Raw genomic sequence first — 18,905 nt, forward strand, 5'->3', positions numbered from 1 at the left:
AACCTGTCCAAGCTGATTTTCAAATAATTAAAATGAAAATATAAAGTGAAATCAAATGTCATTACAGAAACCATATAAGCAAAACAAATTCACAAATGTCTACTGACAGCATGTTTAATCTTTTCAAATCTTAAAGAAGTACTGCTGTTTAGTAGTTAGGAGAATGGCTCTGTAGGCAGACACCTGAGTTTGAATTCCAGCTCACACCAGTTGTGTGAACTTAAGCAAATTCCTTAACTCCTCTGAATCTCAGTTTCCTCATCTATAAAACAGGAATAATAATAACAGTACCTTTCACTGCACTTTATCCCACTTTCTCCTAGGAAAAAAAAATCAATGAAATAGAAGAATGGATTTTATTTTATTTTTTAGATTTTATTTATTTATTTATTCATGAGAGACACAGAGAGAGAGAGAGAGAGAGAGGAGCAGAGACTCAGGCAGAGGGAGAAGCAGGCTCCATGCAGGGAGCCCGATGTGGGACTCGATCCCAGGACTCCAGGATCACACCCTGAGCCAATGGCAGGCACTAAACTATGAGCCACCCGGGATCCCCAAGAATGGATTTTAAAAGTAAGCTTCATTTGAAATGGATGTAATTGATTATTTGAATTGATGAACATTGTTGCTTATCTAAGTTCTGTATTTCCTACATAAGGAACTTCTCAGTTATGTACTATTTAATCTTCAATTTTAAAATTTCATGTTCAAAGATGGCTAATTTATCCATTCTCTGCTGTCTACTTAAGTGTCTAATGAAACTCTGTCAACAAAACTATGATTTGCTAATTCCAGTGCACAATACTCCCTTTCACGCAAAAAGGAAACCTCATCCATCAGAGAATTTCAGCCATATTAAGATACTGAGTATAACAATAGAGAGAACACAATATTGATTTCTAGTGCTTTTTTGAATTTTAGATACACATTCCTCTTTCTGTTATTTAAACTACCTAGATATAAGCCACTGAGTGGAAAATGTTATAAGACCAGTCCACTGAAAAGAACATTGGAATCAAATAAAACCTTGCTATCTGTGTGACCCAAGGTATATTATTTAATCTCTTTGGGCCTTAGTCTTCTCATTTATAAAATTGTCCTAGTACCCTCTTACCTAGTTGCAAAATATGCAAGCAACTCTTTAAAAAATTTTTAAGTTTATATATTTTTAGTAATCTCTACACCAGCATGGGGCTCAAACTCATGAACCCAGATCAAAAGTCAGTGTGGTCTTCTGATGGAGATAGCCAGGTGCCCCACAAAATTTGTAACTCTTAAGAGGATTCAATGAAACCCTTTGTAAATCACTTACCACCATAGTTGTTCAATAATTAATAAATGGATGATTTCATTCTATTTATTTTTAAATATCAGATCCTGGAAATGTCTTCCAAATGACATACATGCTATTGGACCTAACCCCTCCCCCAGAGCATTCTAGAATTATTTTCAGATTATCAGCACTAGCTAGAATGTTAAGCTTTTATTTTTTCCTATTGAAAAAACCGTTATTTTATTTATTTGTGGCAGTCTGTAGGAGAATGTGGAGAAGTTACACATACACAGGGAAGATATGGTTTACCACTAGTTCAACTAGAGGTCTGTTGGGGTATTGTGAAAAGATTTTAGTTGCAAATATGTACATCACTGTTCATCATATTCAATCTTTGGAAATATTTGAAGAGATATAACAATATGACTGTCGGAAGGACTACAGAGGGAAACAATTCTAATTTGTGAGGCTAAGAATCCTATCTCACCATGAAAACGTTATATGAGAGTAATTCAGCACCAATCACTGCAATAATTAGAAGATTCTTGAAGGCAAGGGAAGGCTCAAACTCAATAGCTAAAAGAAATCAACCTTTCCTTTTGGATCTCTGAATATTCAGCAAGGAGGAATGCTGTTTCTTAGTGATGTAGATACTTTATGGCTAAAATCCCCAAGGATGATTAATTACTGATTGATTTAAAACTCACATTTACAGTAAGATATCTTATGGATGGTAATTTATTTTATAATACTGCTAGGGGAAAATAATCACTAATATGAGCTGTAGAAACTGTGAAATAGTTTGTAATTATTTAAACATTTTGTATTAAAAACGTGCACAATGTTTCCTGGCAATCAAAGTTATGTCAAACCACTGTGCAACGTAACTGGCCAAGCTCAAACACCTTAGCTCGGTGATTCTTGGTCCAGGACAGGTCACTCACAGATAGTACGGGAGGAGGAGGGAGACAATGAACACTCAGAAACCTATGAAGGGGAAAGAGTGGGAGGAAGAGGGAAGAAGGGCTGTGGACTAAAAAGCTGTAAGCCTCTCAGGTGGTTCTGAACCTCCTTGATGCTGAGGATCACTGCTTTAGATAGGTGAAAACCAGATGGCTTTATAGGGAGGTCAGTGAAATAACCATTGTTTTCTACCATTCATTATCCACTGGCACCTTTTTTCCTGGTGACAAACTTAGTCTCTTCATACTTTCACTGAGCTACAAGGAAGGAAGCAGACTACATAAGATATTAGGATAGATTAACAAAATTATTTTGCAAAAATACTTTCCAGCCAGTTTTTAAAGGAAGATTTTTGGTGCTGATATTGCCAGTCCAAGTTAATGAAAAGCCTAGATGTTCCCTAAGAAGACAGCCCTGCAATACCTCAACAATATTCATCCTCTCCAGTCTATGTGTTCTAAAACCCAGGGACATTTGGTACCTGTGATTATGCCTCTATTGCCTTGTCTTACACTGTAAGGCAAGAGCATGCAACAGACATCTCCAATCCCAATGTTGCTATCATTTTATAGGCAGGTATTCTGGACCAAGAGAGAAATCCTAATGCTACACACATCCAGTATGCAGCTCAGCTGTATGTGTGTATGTGTGTGTGTGTGTGTGTATGTATAAATGATCCAATTTTCAAATGACTAATCACATTTTCAGAAAAATAATTATTTGTCTATTTTTGTAGATTGGGGTCTAAAATTCAAATGAAAATATGTGCTAGGTGATGTGAATGAATCAAGTCAGTATGAAGAGAGGGTAATGGGCTTGGTGACAAAGTAGAGCGTACATTCCCCATCTAAAGGCTTTCAAACATTTAAAATACATTGTGCATGCCTAAAAATATTAGTCTGAATTCTGACAGGAGATGCCCTTTCTATTCCAGGTACATAGAAAGAGTTACTGGATAAGTTTTGACATAAAAAAATTAAAGATAGGGATCCCTGGGTGGCTCATGGGTTGAGTGTTTGCCTTCGGCCCAGGGCGTGATGCTGGGGTCCCAGGATGGAATCTCACATCCAGCTCCCTGCATGGAGCCTGCTTCTCTTTCTGCCTGTGTCTCTGCCTCTCTCTCTCTGTGTCTCTCATGAACAAATAAATATTTAAAAAAAAATGAAGACAGCGATAACTAAAGAGATGATGAATATAAAAGAGAAGTTATGAATCATAGAAGATGAAAACTCTGGCTACCAGTTTCAATCCTCTGCTGTAGACCAAGCCCTTTGATACATCTCTGTAAATAAAATATTATGAGAAGATGCATGTGTCAAAGCACGCAAGATAATTACATATTTTAGCATGAGTATAGTTATATTCCAGGACTCTGATGACGACTAGCTACAGTAATGGAGTTGTATCAACATACTTTATTTAGCATGTTGGATATAAACACAATATCCATTTTCATGATAAAGGGGAAATATAAAAAGCACATGTAAGTGAAAAAGGTGAAAATAATTCTACTCCCCGCTACTTTCTCTGGCCACCCTCTTAGCATAGGTGTTTCTTAGCAGAAACATTATGCAATAGACCGAGCCCCTGATTACTCTGTAGGAATGGGGATCTCTGACCCCTCAACTAACACCTCTGTTTGGAGCAACTCCAAAGGCTCCAAGGTCTGGTCTAGGTCTTTATTCTTGTATCACTTGTGCAGGGGACCTCAACCCATCATAGAATCCAGAGGGTTTACAGAATCCAAAGGCTACACTTGCATGCTAAGTTGGCCTCAACCTCTTATGGGACTTTTGAGTGAAATAGAACTGGTCTAGGCGTTGCTTGTGGGTCATGATCACTAATCAGTGAGTTCATGAGGAAACCTCAGTATGATTCAGGAGTCTGAGCTCCTGTGGGTAAGTAGAATTTTTAGTAAATTCACTGAGATCTTACTGCATTGCTAAGGCCAGAGGAAGATTGCTTATGGAAAGGCTCTGCATAGTCGGACTTGCTTGTTAGAACAGGTGGTTACCAACTTTACTGGTGTACAAATTTATCTAGAGAGCTCATTAAGCCATAGATTCCTCCTTGATTCTGACTGGGTAAGTCTGAGGGAGAGCCCGGGAAATGTCCATTTTTAAATAAGTATCCCAGGTGAATTTGATGCAAATGCTCTCCAGACGACACATCATCAAATACTGTCTTAGAGAATGTCAAGGGGGCTCAGAACATCCTACAAGACTGGGAGAGCTCTAGGGCTATGGATTAGTCTGGAATCAGCCTACTGGCCTGCATTCTCTGTCCTTATAACCAATAACCTTCTCCTTGGCGTGCTTTAACAAATATCTGCAATTGAGGAGGCTTTGCTTAGATGACTTTCATAGTCTTCATTCCTTAGGAAACCATCAGCAACATATCTCTAACATATCACTACGTCTTAGGTGGAACTATTTTTTTTTTTTCCCCAAATGTGAGCTACTTAATCAATTGGTCTGCTTTAAATAAAACCCCACAGTCTATGTTTTCCTATACACATTCACATCTTTGTAACTTCTTTTTCATTATACCTATCAATGTTCTTATTTTAGAAAGTATATGAATCTGGAATATATGTCTTAGCACCAATGCGTCTAACTAAACAAGAGGAACGTATTTAATCCTGTAGTTTTTCTGATATATTGAATTAATAATCTGCCTACTAGGAAAGTACAATGGTTGTCACCAACAATTGCATTTTGTTTTCTATGTGAATGGCTTTTAACTTCAAAATGTTAGGGGTGCGGGATGCCTGGGTGGCTCAGCAGTTGAGCATGTGCCTTTGGCTCAGGGCATGATCCCGGATTCCTGGGATCCAGTCCCACATCTTGATTTGAAAAATAAGACTGGTTTTATCAAATGAAAAAAGATAAATAGGAACCCGTTTTCTTCAGTCCATTCAGAGAACAATCAAGGAACTAAATTCATCACTAATACTGTATAATCAACTCTTCTCATGCAATGGGAATTTTTTTAAAGCATGTGAATGGAACCACAGCTAACATTTATACTTGACTGTGCTGCTTCATTAACACTGCCCTGCAGTCCGCAAAGCTCACCTGTTTATAACAGACACCAAGGGTCCTTGCAGTGCCTACATGGATTCCCAGCCCACCCTCACTGCTACTGGCCGCTTACCCTTTCTCCATCCGTCAGCCGATGCGGCTTTTCCCACTTCGGCATGACTTTGCTAACCGTCACCACTTTTATGCTATAATGTCTTCTGGGACCCAGACATCACTCCCTTCCCACCACATTCCCAGCAACAAATGTCCTTTTAAATACTGAAAAAAAATCAGTGTGCAAAAGTTGAATTCGATGCCCACAAACACACTAGGGAGAGACACTCAATAGCTCTTCATTAGAAAATAGTCTCCACCTTTGAGCAGCAGATGCCACTCTTAAGGACCTTCTCTGCAATGCAGAGGTTTTTGCCCTACACAACACCTCAGCCAGCAGACACTTTCCAGGGTGGCTGGTTGAGCATTCCGGTTCCTCCCGATGTATACAGGTGGGTTCCTAGAAGACTAGTCAGAGAACCCAAGGCCTTGCCCCTTAAATAAGTTTCCTCAACTCCGCCTCATGTTCTCAAGCTGTAATAGAGGAACAAACAATTTGCCTCTTGACCCTATGGGCACAGGAGAGATTGTGAAATCTCTATGAATACACCTTGCATTCTTGAAAGACAGATACAAAGTACCCCTGAGGGATGTTATGGGACCAGTCTCGGGTCGTGTTCAAGGAAACAGAACCAGAACATGTTGCAGCATATGCCGCACCGCACCCTGCACGTATCAGGTATGGGCAAAGGTTACCCAGAGTGAGCTCATCCTCTAAAACGGAGGTCAGCGCAGTAGGGACGGCAGGGCTGGGACGCGAGGGGAAGGGGAGGGGCCGAGCCATAAAACTGCCAAACCAAACAGAGCTGCTGCTTCTCTTCTTTGCATTTTTTTTCCAGGTCACACAAATCCCTGGTTGAGGGGCCCACCCGCGCTTCAGGGTCACCAGACACATTCTCGGCGGAGGAGCCCACAACAGTGTCCCCGGCAGGGAGGAGGGGCGGGCAAGCGACACCCTGCAGCTTGGGGCCCTTCTGGAAGCGGTGCACCTGCGGGCTCCGGAAGCCAGGCAGGGTCACCAGAGGAGCTCGCAACAGTGTTCCCAGCAGGAAGGAGGGGCGACCAAGCGACACCCTGCAGCTTGGGGCCCTTCTGGAAGCGGTGCACCTGCGGGCTCCAGAGGCCGGGCAGGGTCACCAGAGGAGCTCGCAACAGTGTTCCCAGCAGGAAGGAGGGGCGACCAAGCGACACCCTGCAGCTTGGGGCCCTTCTGGAAGCGGTGCACCTGCGGGCTCCAGAGGCCGGGCAGGGTCACCAGAGGAGCCCGCAACAGTGTCCCCGGCAGGGAGGAGGGGCGGGCAAGCGACACCCTGCAGCTTAGGGCCCTTCTGCAGGCAGTGCACCTGCGGGCTCCAGAGGCCGGGCAGGGTCACCAGAGGAGCCCGCAACAGTGTTCCCAGCAGGGAGGAGGGGCGGGCAAGCGACACCCTGCAGCTTGGGGCCCTTCTAGAAGCGGTGCACCTGCGGGCTCCGGAGGCCGGGCAGGGTCACCAGAGGAGCCCGCAACAGTGTTCCCAGCAGGGAGGAGGGACGGGCAAGCGACACCCTGCAGCTTGGGGCCCTTCTAGAAGCGGTGCACCTGCGGGCTCCGGAGGCCGGGCAGGGTCACCAGAGGAGCCCGCAACAGTGTTCCCAGCAGGGAGGAGGGGCGAGCAAGCGACCCCCTGCAGCTTGGGGCCCTTCTGGAAGCGGTGCACCTGCGGGCTCCGGAGGCCGGGAGGGCGCGGGGGGCGGCCCGGTACTCACTCGGCGCCCGACTCCGGGGCCCAGGCACTCGGGCTGGCTCCTCAGGGCGTCGGCATCGCCGCCCGGCTGGGCCGCGGCTCCCGGGTCCTGGGTGGAGCCTCCGGCCGCAGGAGCCACGGGGCGGCCCCGGACGCGACGCAGCCGCTCCCCGCCCCGCCCCGCCCCGGCCCCGCCCCCGGGAAGCCTCGCGGCCCGGTGCAGCCCCCGCTGGAGCCCGAGGCCCCCGACAAAGGGAGCGAAGGGGGCGCCCTTGCAAACACGCCTCCCAAATACCCCTTCTCAAGCGGTACAGCAAGCTCATCGGGGCCGCCGCCCGGGATTCGCAAGTCCTCAGGCCTCCAGGGGCAGGGGGGTATTTTAGAGAGCAGTTGCACCGTCAAATTTCTGCTGAATTATCGCACATGTTATCTTATTATGATTTAAAATATCACATACGAAAAATGGACTTTAAGCCAATGAATAAAATGAGAATTCATAAGTATGTACTGCTATGAATGTATGAATGAATAAATGAATGAATGAATGAATGAATTAAGGGAGGGAGGGACGGAGGGAAAAGAAATGCAATTTGTTCTACAAGGATGGCAACTGATAAATACAGAATAAATGGTAGTGCTAATAGAAAAGAGGAAATCTGAAAAGAAATGTGGAAAGCCCACTTTTCCCAAAGCCACAAGCCAGTCACAGTAAAGACTCTGGACACTGATCCCGGGGTGTGTCCGGAGGAGGAGGAGGTGGTGGCGGTGGGTGACTGGGGAGCTGAGACCTCTGGCCTAGCTGGTGACAGCTGAGCAGTGACTCAGGGCTGCTTCCAGCCAAAGCAGAGGTGACCGCCAGCTGGCATGGAAAAGGCAGAGAGCTCATGTGCACAGCTTTGTACGCACACCAAGCAGAGAAGGTGGGGTCCCTCTACTTTCTCAGCAAGGTGTTCCTCACAGCCACCTTATTAATTTTCACTTTTTGTTTACTTCTGTTAAGTAAAGCTGGTGAAGTAAGAGCCCTTCTGAGTCTAATATTTTATGATTCCCTGAGCAGAAGACCTTGTCCTTAAAATTATTCTCAATGAAAACACAGTTTAAAGATCCCTTATTGAAGAGTGCCTGGGTGGCTCAGTTGGTTAAGCTGCTGCCGTCGACTCAGGTCGTGATCCCAGGGTCCTGGGACCCAGCCAGCATCAGGCTCCCTGCTCTGCGGGGTGTCCCTTTCCTTCCTCCCCTCCCCAGGCTCATGCTCTCTCTCTCTCAAATAAATAAATCTTTTAATAATTCCCTTTTTATCATTAATATTTTCTTTCCTTTTAATTTTTTAAAATTAAGCCTCAGCTCATATAGGTTTCACAGGCATTCATTTCCCCCTATGACAAAAAGACCACAGGGTGACTTATTTGGGCCACACCCCAATAGGGATGAGTCCTGGGTACCGCAGCCCCTAGTTGGGCAGCAAGTCTTCCTCACTGCAGGTGAGGGATCCTGTGCTCCTCAAGAGTGCAGACGAGTAATTACATGCTACGAAATAAATTTTTGTCTTATCTTGCTGTACTTGTAGAAAGAGGCTCCTTTTCTCAGAAATGAAGAGGGATGTTATTACTTCCTAATGTGCTTTGTCTACCTTTGAGGTTCATCCTTTCTCCCACTGTGGTCCTCAGATCATCTGCATCTGACACTCCTGGGGGTAGCTATTAACTATATAAAAATCCCAGGCCTCACTCTACCCTCTTGAATCAGAATTCTTGGCTTGGAATCTGAGAATCTGTATTTATACCACTTTCTCCAATCACTGTTTAGGTAATCTGAGGTACAGGTAGTCTGAGCTACCTGTAATCAGAACAATTCAGCATCCTTGCTTCCCAAAGGATGCTTCCAAAGGTCTAGTTGCTAGACCAGCAGGAACAGCAGCAACTAGGAGGTTGTTAGCAGAGCAGTATCTCAGTCTCACTGTAGACTTCCTGAATCAGAATCTTCGTTTTAATAAAAACCCCACTGGTTCAATGCGAATATTAAAATATGAGACTTCTCTGAATCTTGTTTTCCAAACATTGGTTGCTTGTGCATTGCCTATAATATTTGTAATTGACTATATAAATGTTTTACATTTACTTAATATTTGAAAAACTGGATTTACTTTTTAACTTTTAATTTAGCCTGACTTAAGGAAAACTATCCTTGGGATCATGAGTTTGAGGTGCTAGTTTATTTTTTGGCACATTAAAATATATACATGATTATTAAAATAAAAATGCTTGCCTACTTAACACACAGAGTCCGCCTCCAAATCACATGTGGTACCTGTGGGTGAGGCCGACATTAAATGCCAGAACACACATAGTTTATTCAGCCTCTCAGTAATCTTATGAATGAGAAAATTAGCACCTGAGAGGAGAGCTTATTTTTTTTTTTTTTTTTTTTTTGAGAGGAGAGAGCTATGCCAACATAGCTATTTTATGGCAAAACCAGGAGCAAAATCACAAAAGAATTCTCTGATGGGGGCTTTTTCCTTCGCATATCTTCTCCTCTGCTGCTGGGAGAAAAGTTGTTTGTATCTTCTTCTGTTTTATTATTATTAAATGTATTTCTTTTTTTTTTTTTTAACTTATTCATGAGAAACAGAGACAGAGACAGAGACAGAGACAGAGACAGAGACAGAGAAAGGCAGGCAGAGACACCTGGGACTCGATCCTGGGAGTTGATCCTGGGACTTGATCCTGGGACTCTAGGATCACTCCCTGGGCTGAAGGCAGGCGCTAAACCGCTGAGCCACCCAGGGATCCCCTCTTCTTCTGCTTTAAAGGCCTAATACTGCTGAATAACATATCATGATTTATTTATATTCCTGTTCAGTTAGGCAGTTCTCCCGTTTTCCTTTCTGTAGTAGATATGTCAGTTGGCAGCTGGCCACACATTTGAAAACCCTTACTACATATTAATAAATTTCCCATCTAATCAATATGCAAAGTAGAATCCAGAACATTCACAATCCCAGATTCCCTTGTAATAGGGTTGAGGTATGTGACTTTTGATGGTCAAACAGATGTGCCATAAAAGAAGGAGACTGGAAGTGAGCAGTGTAAGGAGACCACTGCTCACCCAGAAATCTGTGTCTGACAAGGCACATTAATCTTCAAGATTGGCAGTGGCAGAGTTTCTGGCATCCAGTCCTAACTGTGTTTGGTGCTCAAGCTGTGGTGGCAGCAAAAGAAGCTCCGATGGTGTAGCTGGGCATTGTCCTTAGCTGTGGAACTTCAGATTCCCACTGCTAGCGCCTTCTGGATCCCTCCACAAGCTACTCCTGCTATCCTTAAGAAATTCTTTTTTGGTTTGAAACAGATGGGATTCCAGGTGGAACTAACAGCCTTAACAAATATATCTTCTTAGTAGTTTCTGCAGCCACATTCCTTAATGCAAGTTCAACCTTGGTTTCCTCACCTGAACAGGAGGTGGTTACGATACATATTGCCTGAGAACTCTTCCAGAGATAAAACTGCATGACTGATTATGGGTCACAACTATTTTCATACTGGCTTTAATAAAAGCATGAATAATTTCTGCAGCCTCATTAGTCTTCATTACTAATTAATCAAAAATTGAATATTAATAAGCACTACCCATTTTACAATAATTATTTTGAGTTAGAAAGACTTATGCCACTTAAGCACTTTGGGTCTTCTAAGCCCAGAAATGCACGATAGAAGTGGTATTATTTGTGCACATAATTACTCATTTCAAAAGAACGCCCATAAAACAGTTCTGCAATACACGGCAACCATTCTATATCACACAGCTTATGCATGACTTCAAATTAAATATTTAACTTTTAAGACAGGCTGTAAAGTTTTCTTTGTAATGGCAGAACTATAATTTATTTTAGTTTTTAAGTTCAATGTGTCAAGAATCAAGAAAACCAAGACTAATTCCCATGGCCAATTATATCTACTATTTTGTCATGTCATGTGTCGGGGTAATATGTTGCCTGTGCGTGTTATAAGAATTAATTGTATAATAAAAGGCTTTAAGTGATCACAAATGCTATTACCCCAGCTTTTCTAAATGATGCATGGGAATGACCTTTGTGTGAAAGTGATGATGATGCAGGGGTACCGGATAGCTCAGTCAGTTAAGTTAAGTTAAGTTGATTTTGGTTCAGTGATGACCTCAGGGTCGTGAGATCCAGCCTCCCATGACTCCAGTCAGATTGAGGTTCTCTCTCTCCCTCTGCTCCACACCCACCCCAACTTGAGCTTGCATGCGCTCGTGTGTGTGTGTGTGTGTGTGTGTGCATGTGCTCTCTTGCTCTCTCTCTCAAATAAACAAAGTCTTTATGGTGTTGTTGATCCTTAATTAAAGCCCTTTCAATCAGACATCAAAAGAAGAAATAAGCAAGTATAATATATACGTATATATATATTTTTTCTTCCAAATTCTATAAATGTTAAAAATACGAGAAGGAAAGGAGTGAAGAATAAAACCCTGGGGAAACTAATATTCAGGGAACTGGTGAAGCAAACAAAGTGAGTCAGGAACATGTAGTGAGGGATTGCAACAGGACAGAGAATAATGTAGGTAAGGAGATGACAATGTTTTAGAAGCTAAGGAAAGAAAGACTGTCAGGTTTGGTATTAAATAAATAAATAAATAAATAAATAAATAAATAAATAAATAAATAGGTGGCTAAAATGTCTCCACCTCCCAGCTAGGCCCCCTCCCTCAGTGTCTTGAGACAGAGCAGGGTTTGGGGGAGATATCAAAATTCTTTATAACCTCAGGATGACTGGATGATAACTTTGTGTGTTAAAAAAAAAAAAAAAAAAAAAAGACAGAAAAGGGACTGCTCCTTATGGCTAACTTCAAGAGAAAACTGGGTGTGATTTTCTACAATGTACTAACCACCACACTGCCCAAGAATTTAGATAATTCCAAAATTTGAAAATCACCTAAAGATGATTCACTAAATCTCATAGGGCTGGGGTTTTCTAATGAGCCTTCTCATTTTTAGAGGCACAATTTAAATTTATTTAGTAAATAAAAGTACTATAAAAGACAGGACATATTTGAAAAATCTTTTTTAGTTTCTAAGGTTTATTTATTTTATTTTATTTATTTATTTATTCATGAGAGACAGAGAGGCAGAGACACAGGCAGAGGGAGAAGCAGGCTCCATGCAGAAAGCTTGACGTGGAACTCGATCCTGGGACTCCAGGATTAGGCCCTGGACTGAAGGCAGCATTAAACCACTGAGCCACTCAGGCTGCTCCTCTTTTTAGTTTCAGACATCCAAACAACAGAGTATGAAGCTAACAAGATACATTTTTCTAACATCTACTAAATGCCAGGCTCAGCGCAAAGAGTTTTATATATTTTATTATCATGTACTTAAGCCTCTTGGCAGATCTGTCAAGAGCCATCCTATCCCCATTTTACAGATGAAGAAAATGAGGCTCTATGGGGCTAAGTAAACTTGCTAGTAATAAGTGGCAAAGAGGCAACTTGGGTTTTTTTTGGCAGTGCAGAAGACCTCTTACCCATACTGAGCGTTGACGCTGTAGTGCCCCCAAATCTGTTCAACTCTGGCCAACTTTAGAAGCACTAAAATATGAACTCTTAGTCAAGCAAGCAACCTATCTGAGAAAGTCCGCAAACTTTCATAGGAAAGCCACCAGTTTTAAAGGAAAAATGTTTATTTAAAATATTTGTATAGACAGTCCTGAAATAAGTTAAGGTTTTTGATGGTCTCAGACATACTGGAAAACCACAAGTGAAATGGGCTGAATATAACTAGTTTTAAATGTTGAAAACTACTAGCTAAAATTGTACTTTTGTTTTGAAATATGTTGTTTCAGTGATTTTTAGAAGTTGCAAAACTCTGAAGAGCTGTGTTACCAAAGAATGCTCAATTCGAGCTTCTGGGGTCCAGCAGTGTCGAGGACCTTATATGAACAGGAAACCTGGGTTCAAACCCTACCTCCATCTTCCTGGCTTTGTGAACTTAACCTCCCTGAGCCTTGGTTTCCTTAGGTATAAAGGAATAATAATTATAACATTGTGAAGAAGCTACATAAGATAATTATATGGAGCATTTAGCAGAGAGCCTGGTGTGGCTAATGCACATGAAGAGAATCTGAATTATTTTCTGAAGAGGTGAGAGCACTATATTTCTACTCATGGTATGTGTCAAAGTCCACTATTATTTATAGGTATTGTGATAATAATATTTACTGGACACTTACTATATGCTAAGAAGAATTAAAGCATAAATGGTTTTACTAGGCTTTAAATCATTGAAATCATTATTAAGAAATTACATCCCCCTTCCTCTCCTCCCCACATAGAAATGATACTTTGTTCAAAATTTATCATGACATACAGGCACTATTTGCCTTCTCTACAGACCCCACCCACAAATGATGGACCTGAAGACTAGGTCCATCTTTTCATGTTTAAGAAATGACTGACCTTGGTGGCTGGGGCTGTTCCACCAGCATGGGTTCTGGAAGGTTGACTGCTCTCAAGGCTTCTTGCTTTTTTCTTAAAAATAAAAAATATTAGTTTCAATGGGGGAAACCACCTTAACAATGTAGACAATGCAAATTTTCATATCCATACAAATATCTTCTCAAGCAAACTTCAGACTAATATAATAGTAAGCATACAAAAAAATAAATATATTTTTACATTTTTCTTATCTTTGCTCCAAGACTATATAAACACTGAAAAGGAAGAGGAAGTTAAATAAATCTCAATTGCTCGAGGGTCAGTGATTTTGGAGACCTGCAAAAATCCTCACATAGGCAGTTGCCATTTCCTCCATGGGCCACTTCCAGAAACAACATCCCTTGATAAGTGGGTGCTTTCTCTCTCACCGTGCTAGAGACTGTGTGTTAGTACTACCTCTAGAGTGGGTGATTTAGCAATAAGTATCAAAGATGTAATTCTACTTGTAAAAATCTTAGAGAAATAAGAACAGAGAGCATAAGCCTTTTTTCTTCAAAGATATTCATCATAGTGTTATCACAGTAAAAAGCTGAACACAATATAGGCAATAGTAATGAATGTTTACTGACTACTTACCATGTGCCAGGCAATTATTTTATTAGAATAATATAATGACAGATAATAATAGAGTAATAATGCTTTAGTAAGAGTATCTATTTAGAGCATTACTGCAAGCACTGTAAGTGTTTTAAGTACGATGTATCAGGGATCCCTGGGTGGCGCAGCGGTTTGGCGCCTGCCTTTGGCCCAGGGCGCAATCCCAGAGACCCGGGATCGAATCCCACATCGGGCTCCCGGTGCATGGAGCCTGCTTCTCCCTCTGCCTGTGTCTCTGCCTCTCTCTCTCTCTGTAACTATCATAAATAAATAAAAATTAAAAAAAAAAGTACGATGTATCATAACTTAATCTTCATAGGAACTGATACAGAGCTGGTACTATTGTTATCCTCATTTTATGGGTGAGGAGACTGAGAAATGGGGAGAGAACATTAACTCAGCCATCATCACTGCTGGTTAAAGTCTGCTTCAGATCCCATTCTCTTACTTGCCTGTATTGCCTCCCCCAATAGAGGATTATTTTATGGACAGCTACAGGATGAAATATCATTTTCAGAAGAACACTTCATTAAATGAAAACATATTATTCATATTTTATATGAAGAAATATTAGCTTATAAAATAGTGTGTATAATATGATCACTGAAGTTCATATGAGGTTATTTTCTGATGGTGCAGTTAAGAGCGATTTTTAAAAATTTTCTTTGTCCTTTTTTTGTATTTTCTTATAAAACTATACCACCATTTCAATTGATAATAGAACAATAAGTGGAGGGCAGAGAAAAGGAAAGGTAAAATATACAGCTTCTTTCTCAACAAGGCCTTGATATGTCTCTTATGAAGATCCATATCTCAGAGAGGCAAGTTGACAAACTATACAGTTTTTATAATGTCAAATGGTGAGACTATGCTCTGACAGCTGTCATATGTGTAAAACGCACTATAAGCATTGAATACAGGAGGGACAGTACTGCTGGTACATAGCATATTAAGAAGTTGTATGTCTATATAATGAAATTTTTAAAAATATATAATTGAGAGCAACCTGGTTTAATTCTTTAATATTTAGCAAGATTTATATGCTTGATTTTTTTTTTTTTTTTTTTGAAAATGCCTGCCATCAAATCTTGAGCCAAAGCCTTCTTTTCCTTCAGGGGAAATATCACCTCTGCAAGCAGAAAAGTCAAAACTTAGCTTATTGTCCTCAAAGTATCATCTTTACATGCCCATGGCTGACCACATTTAGAGCACTTCTGGAAGGTCACCAAAGCAGCAGGGTGGACACATGTTAATGAAATGGGTATCCAAGAGGCCTAACGGTCATTGACTTAAGGCTCCCAGACATCACCTATGGACTAAAATCTCTCCCAAGCATACATGCAGTGCCATCGGCCAAGGGAAGAAGTAAGTCTTAGATAAATGGGATAAAACTAAAAGTGGCTGTGAAAAAGCCAGTATTGTGACGGCAGTATGGGAGATGGTGAGCAGGAGCAGGGGCAGAGGGAGAGGGAGAAAACGGCTCCCACTGAGCAGGGAGCCCGATGCAGAACTTGATCCCAGAACCTTGGGATCATGACTGGAGCCAAAGGCAGACGCGTAAGCAACTGAGCCACCCCTACACCCATTAAGGATCAGAAGGGAAACCATCAGGAGGATAGTGCCCCTCATCCCTATCTGTCAGGTCAGGGGCTGGCTGAGTCATCCCCTCCTCCCAATTGAACATGCCACAGGGCCTCAGTCCTACCGACTGACAGAGAACATGTGATCTCTCCTACAGTCCTAAATGTAAACAGGCCCTATTTTCATGGACTATGAAGCCACACCTACTTTAAGCAGCCTCTCCTACTCCAAAAGTGGTTCAGAGTCTGCCAGTCAAGAGACCCCCAAAAGAGGCACCACATGCTTGAGCAGTGAAATTCAGTGACTAGAATTAGATCACTTCTATCTGCAGCTGTGGAAAGGTATGAAAAGAATGAATTACAGACCATTTTCCTACGTCTGCCATAGTCCACAATAAAAATTGTTTATTAAAGGAGTCAGAACTCAAGTCTTAAAAACTGTTTTCAAAGTATCAGTGAAGTTCCACGAGCCTGGCAAAGGGTTGCTATGTCACTATATCCTAAAATCTCAGAAAAATCCCCCTGTGGAACCCAGCAGAGCAAGGTCCAGAAGGGTCTTTGACATCTGGTGCCAGACCAGCAGGACCTGTTGCTCTGGCTCTCACAGGTCTCGCTCAATAGTGACACAGCAAAGAGTTGTGTCTCACAGCAACTCCTAAAATCTCAGGAAAGGTCCCCTGAATGAAGCCTTATGTTATCCTGAGACTTAGTGACCACAAAGAAAGGTGCCAGGTTCCCTAGAATGAAGGCTCTATCTTTTGATATGTGCGGCAAGAATCCTGGCTCCCCCAAATGCCTACTGAGACCATAGGCAAAAGCATGCATGTGTCTAAGCACTGTTTTTCTCATCTGAAAAAAAGAATAACCATACCCATACCTAGGACAGAGGTCGAGAGAATCAAAGGAGATGAGGAAAGGTCTGTGGCCCATACATTGGAAATCCCTACTCTGGAGAGACCCAAAGTTCTTGATCAAGCAGCAATGAAATAGACTGATCTCCCCAAGGGCAACCCCAACAGGCCTCGTTTTAACTCATGAGGAATCTTTAGTGGCTGTTGAGAGTTTTCCATTAGCTTTTATTATTTAAATAATCAGGAAAAAATTATTTCCTTTCATTATAGAAAAAAAGGTGATTTTTATTTTCCTTAGGACTAGCCATGATTCTAATAATGGAGACAAGTTATTTGGGAAGAGTTTGATCCTTTTGAGGTTTGCTTTTAAGCTTTGTTAGGGAGGATGAAAGCAGCCTTCAGAGTAGACTAATTTTTTTTTCTTTTTTAAATACAGGGAGGATACCCTTATGAGTACCCAATGATTCTGCTGGAGGGAACACATCACACTCCTAGGTCTGCATGAGCTCTGGGAATTACACAGAAGGTGTAAATGTGATACACCTAACCCACAGCCAGACATACCGGGATTACTCACTAAGTGCTGGCTAAGGGGGGCCCAGGACTACTTACAGGGTTAATACTGAAAAGCCTCCCTATTGAGTGAGGCCTGCCAGCAGCAGGTCCTGCTGGTCTGGCATCCAATGTCAAAGAACAATCCCTTTTGGACCTTGCTCTGATGGGTTCCACAGCTGCTGGCATTGTCACACAGGTCTCGTGTGTGTGTGTGTGTGTGTGTGTGTGTGTGTGTGTGCAGGGAATGAGGTGGTGGTGATTCAGGGTCAAAATATCTGCAGAAATAAATATGACCTCGATGTGTTTCTTCAGAGTAGCAAAGACCCTTTTGAGGCACTACAAGGTGTCAGATGTCAAGACACCACAGGGATGATTTCAACAGTTTTGTTGCACATTTAAATGGTGGCAGAGTGCCTGGAAAGCACTAAAACTCAGTATGTGAACAAAGAAGTAAGGTCAGTGATCAGGCTTATGAATGAGAAAAATTTAACAACTCAACTTCAAAACTGCTCAAACACTTTCAGAGGAAAGGAAGGAACTTAAGTCCGTAAGCTGGGCCACATGCTCCTTTCAAGTACAAGTGCATTTCCCTTTTACACTTATGAAGTTTGTGCATAAGGATATTTGGATTTAAAAGTGTAAGGAAGGGGCGTCTGGGTGGCTCAGTCAGTTAAGCGTCTGCCTTCAGCTCAGGTCATGATCCTGGGGTCCTGGGTTCGAGCACCGCACTGGGCTCCCCACTTGGCCGGGAGCCTGCTTTTCCCTCTCCTCTGCCTGCCACTCCCCCTACTTGTGCTCTCTCCCTCTGTCTCTCCCTCAAATAAATAAAATCTTAAAAAAAAAAAAAAAGGTGTAAGGAAATTTAGATTTAAAAAATGAATAAAAAATTAAAAAATAAAAATTAAAAAAAATAAAAAAATAAATAAAAAATGAGGAGGGTTTCTACCCTGAGCAACTAAAAAACTCCCAGAGAATAATATGAAGCAGTGGGTTTCAGACATTGGACACCAGGCAGCATGGGATGTTTCCTGACAGGGAAATAAATGAGTGAAGGGAGGCTTAGGAGAAGGCTAAGGAGAAGCTTCCTGCCTGGAGAAGTTTCCAGGCTGCATGAACACGGAACATGGAAGAGGAACCCAGGAAGAAGCCATCGATCTCGGGTTGAGGAGGTAGAGATGGGAATTCCACAGACCAAGGGGGCTTAAGCGGTTCACAGGGAAAGCACCAGAAAGAAAAAAGCTGCAACAGAGAGCCCCAAAGGTCTGCATGTGTATCCTGCGAAGAAACCCCACATCTGGGTAAAGAGCACCCAGAAGGAGCAGAGGTATAATCCGGAGGGCTCCCACAGATCAGGAATAGAGTGTGTCCCCAGCAGTCAGAATCATTGGTAGAGTCCACAGAAGGACAGGACAGTCCACCTCTAAAGGCTGCTCTGTTCCAGCCAAACAAAGCTTAAAAGCAAACCTCAAAAGATTAAACCACTTCCAGGTAACTTAATTGTGTCCCAGAACATAGTTCCAGGAAACTTAAGGCAGCGGTGACAATAAACAAGCACCCAACTAGATGAAGCTCACATCTGTTTGACATCAAATAAAAAGCTACCAGGCATGCCTAGAAGCAGAAAAAAAAAAAAAAAAAAAAAAAAAACCCTTATTAATTTTCCATAGGTAGGAAAATAGAATGTTCAAAAAGCATGGTATCTTGATCGCAGCACTGGC

The 18,905-nt window shown here is 42.1% G+C and overlaps 1 protein-coding gene across 50 annotated transcripts in view; it reads right to left on the reverse strand.

Moving 5' to 3' along the window:
* The window catches only part of CAST (calpastatin), a 111,454-nt gene that overhangs the window by 66,104 nt on the left and 26,445 nt on the right, over positions 1 to 18,905 (reverse strand). For 34 of the 50 annotated variants that reach the window (XM_025436997.3, XM_025436996.3, XM_025436995.3 and 31 more), the window contains exon 3: positions 13,566 to 13,637. The exons of 5 other annotated variants lie outside the window; for them this stretch is intronic. In XM_025436997.3, coding sequence (XP_025292782.1) covers positions 13,566 to 13,637 — 72 coding nt within the window. Of the gene's footprint in view, positions 1 to 7,119; positions 7,243 to 13,565; positions 13,638 to 18,905 lie in introns of those variants that run through there. 11 more of the 50 variants (XM_049108191.1, XM_035714567.2, XM_049108188.1 and 8 more) reach the window with 4 other exon arrangements.

This window comes from Canis lupus, chromosome 3 (genome assembly GCF_003254725.2).
Source record: "Canis lupus dingo isolate Sandy chromosome 3, ASM325472v2, whole genome shotgun sequence".
Taxonomy (NCBI): Eukaryota; Metazoa; Chordata; class Mammalia; order Carnivora; family Canidae; genus Canis; species Canis lupus.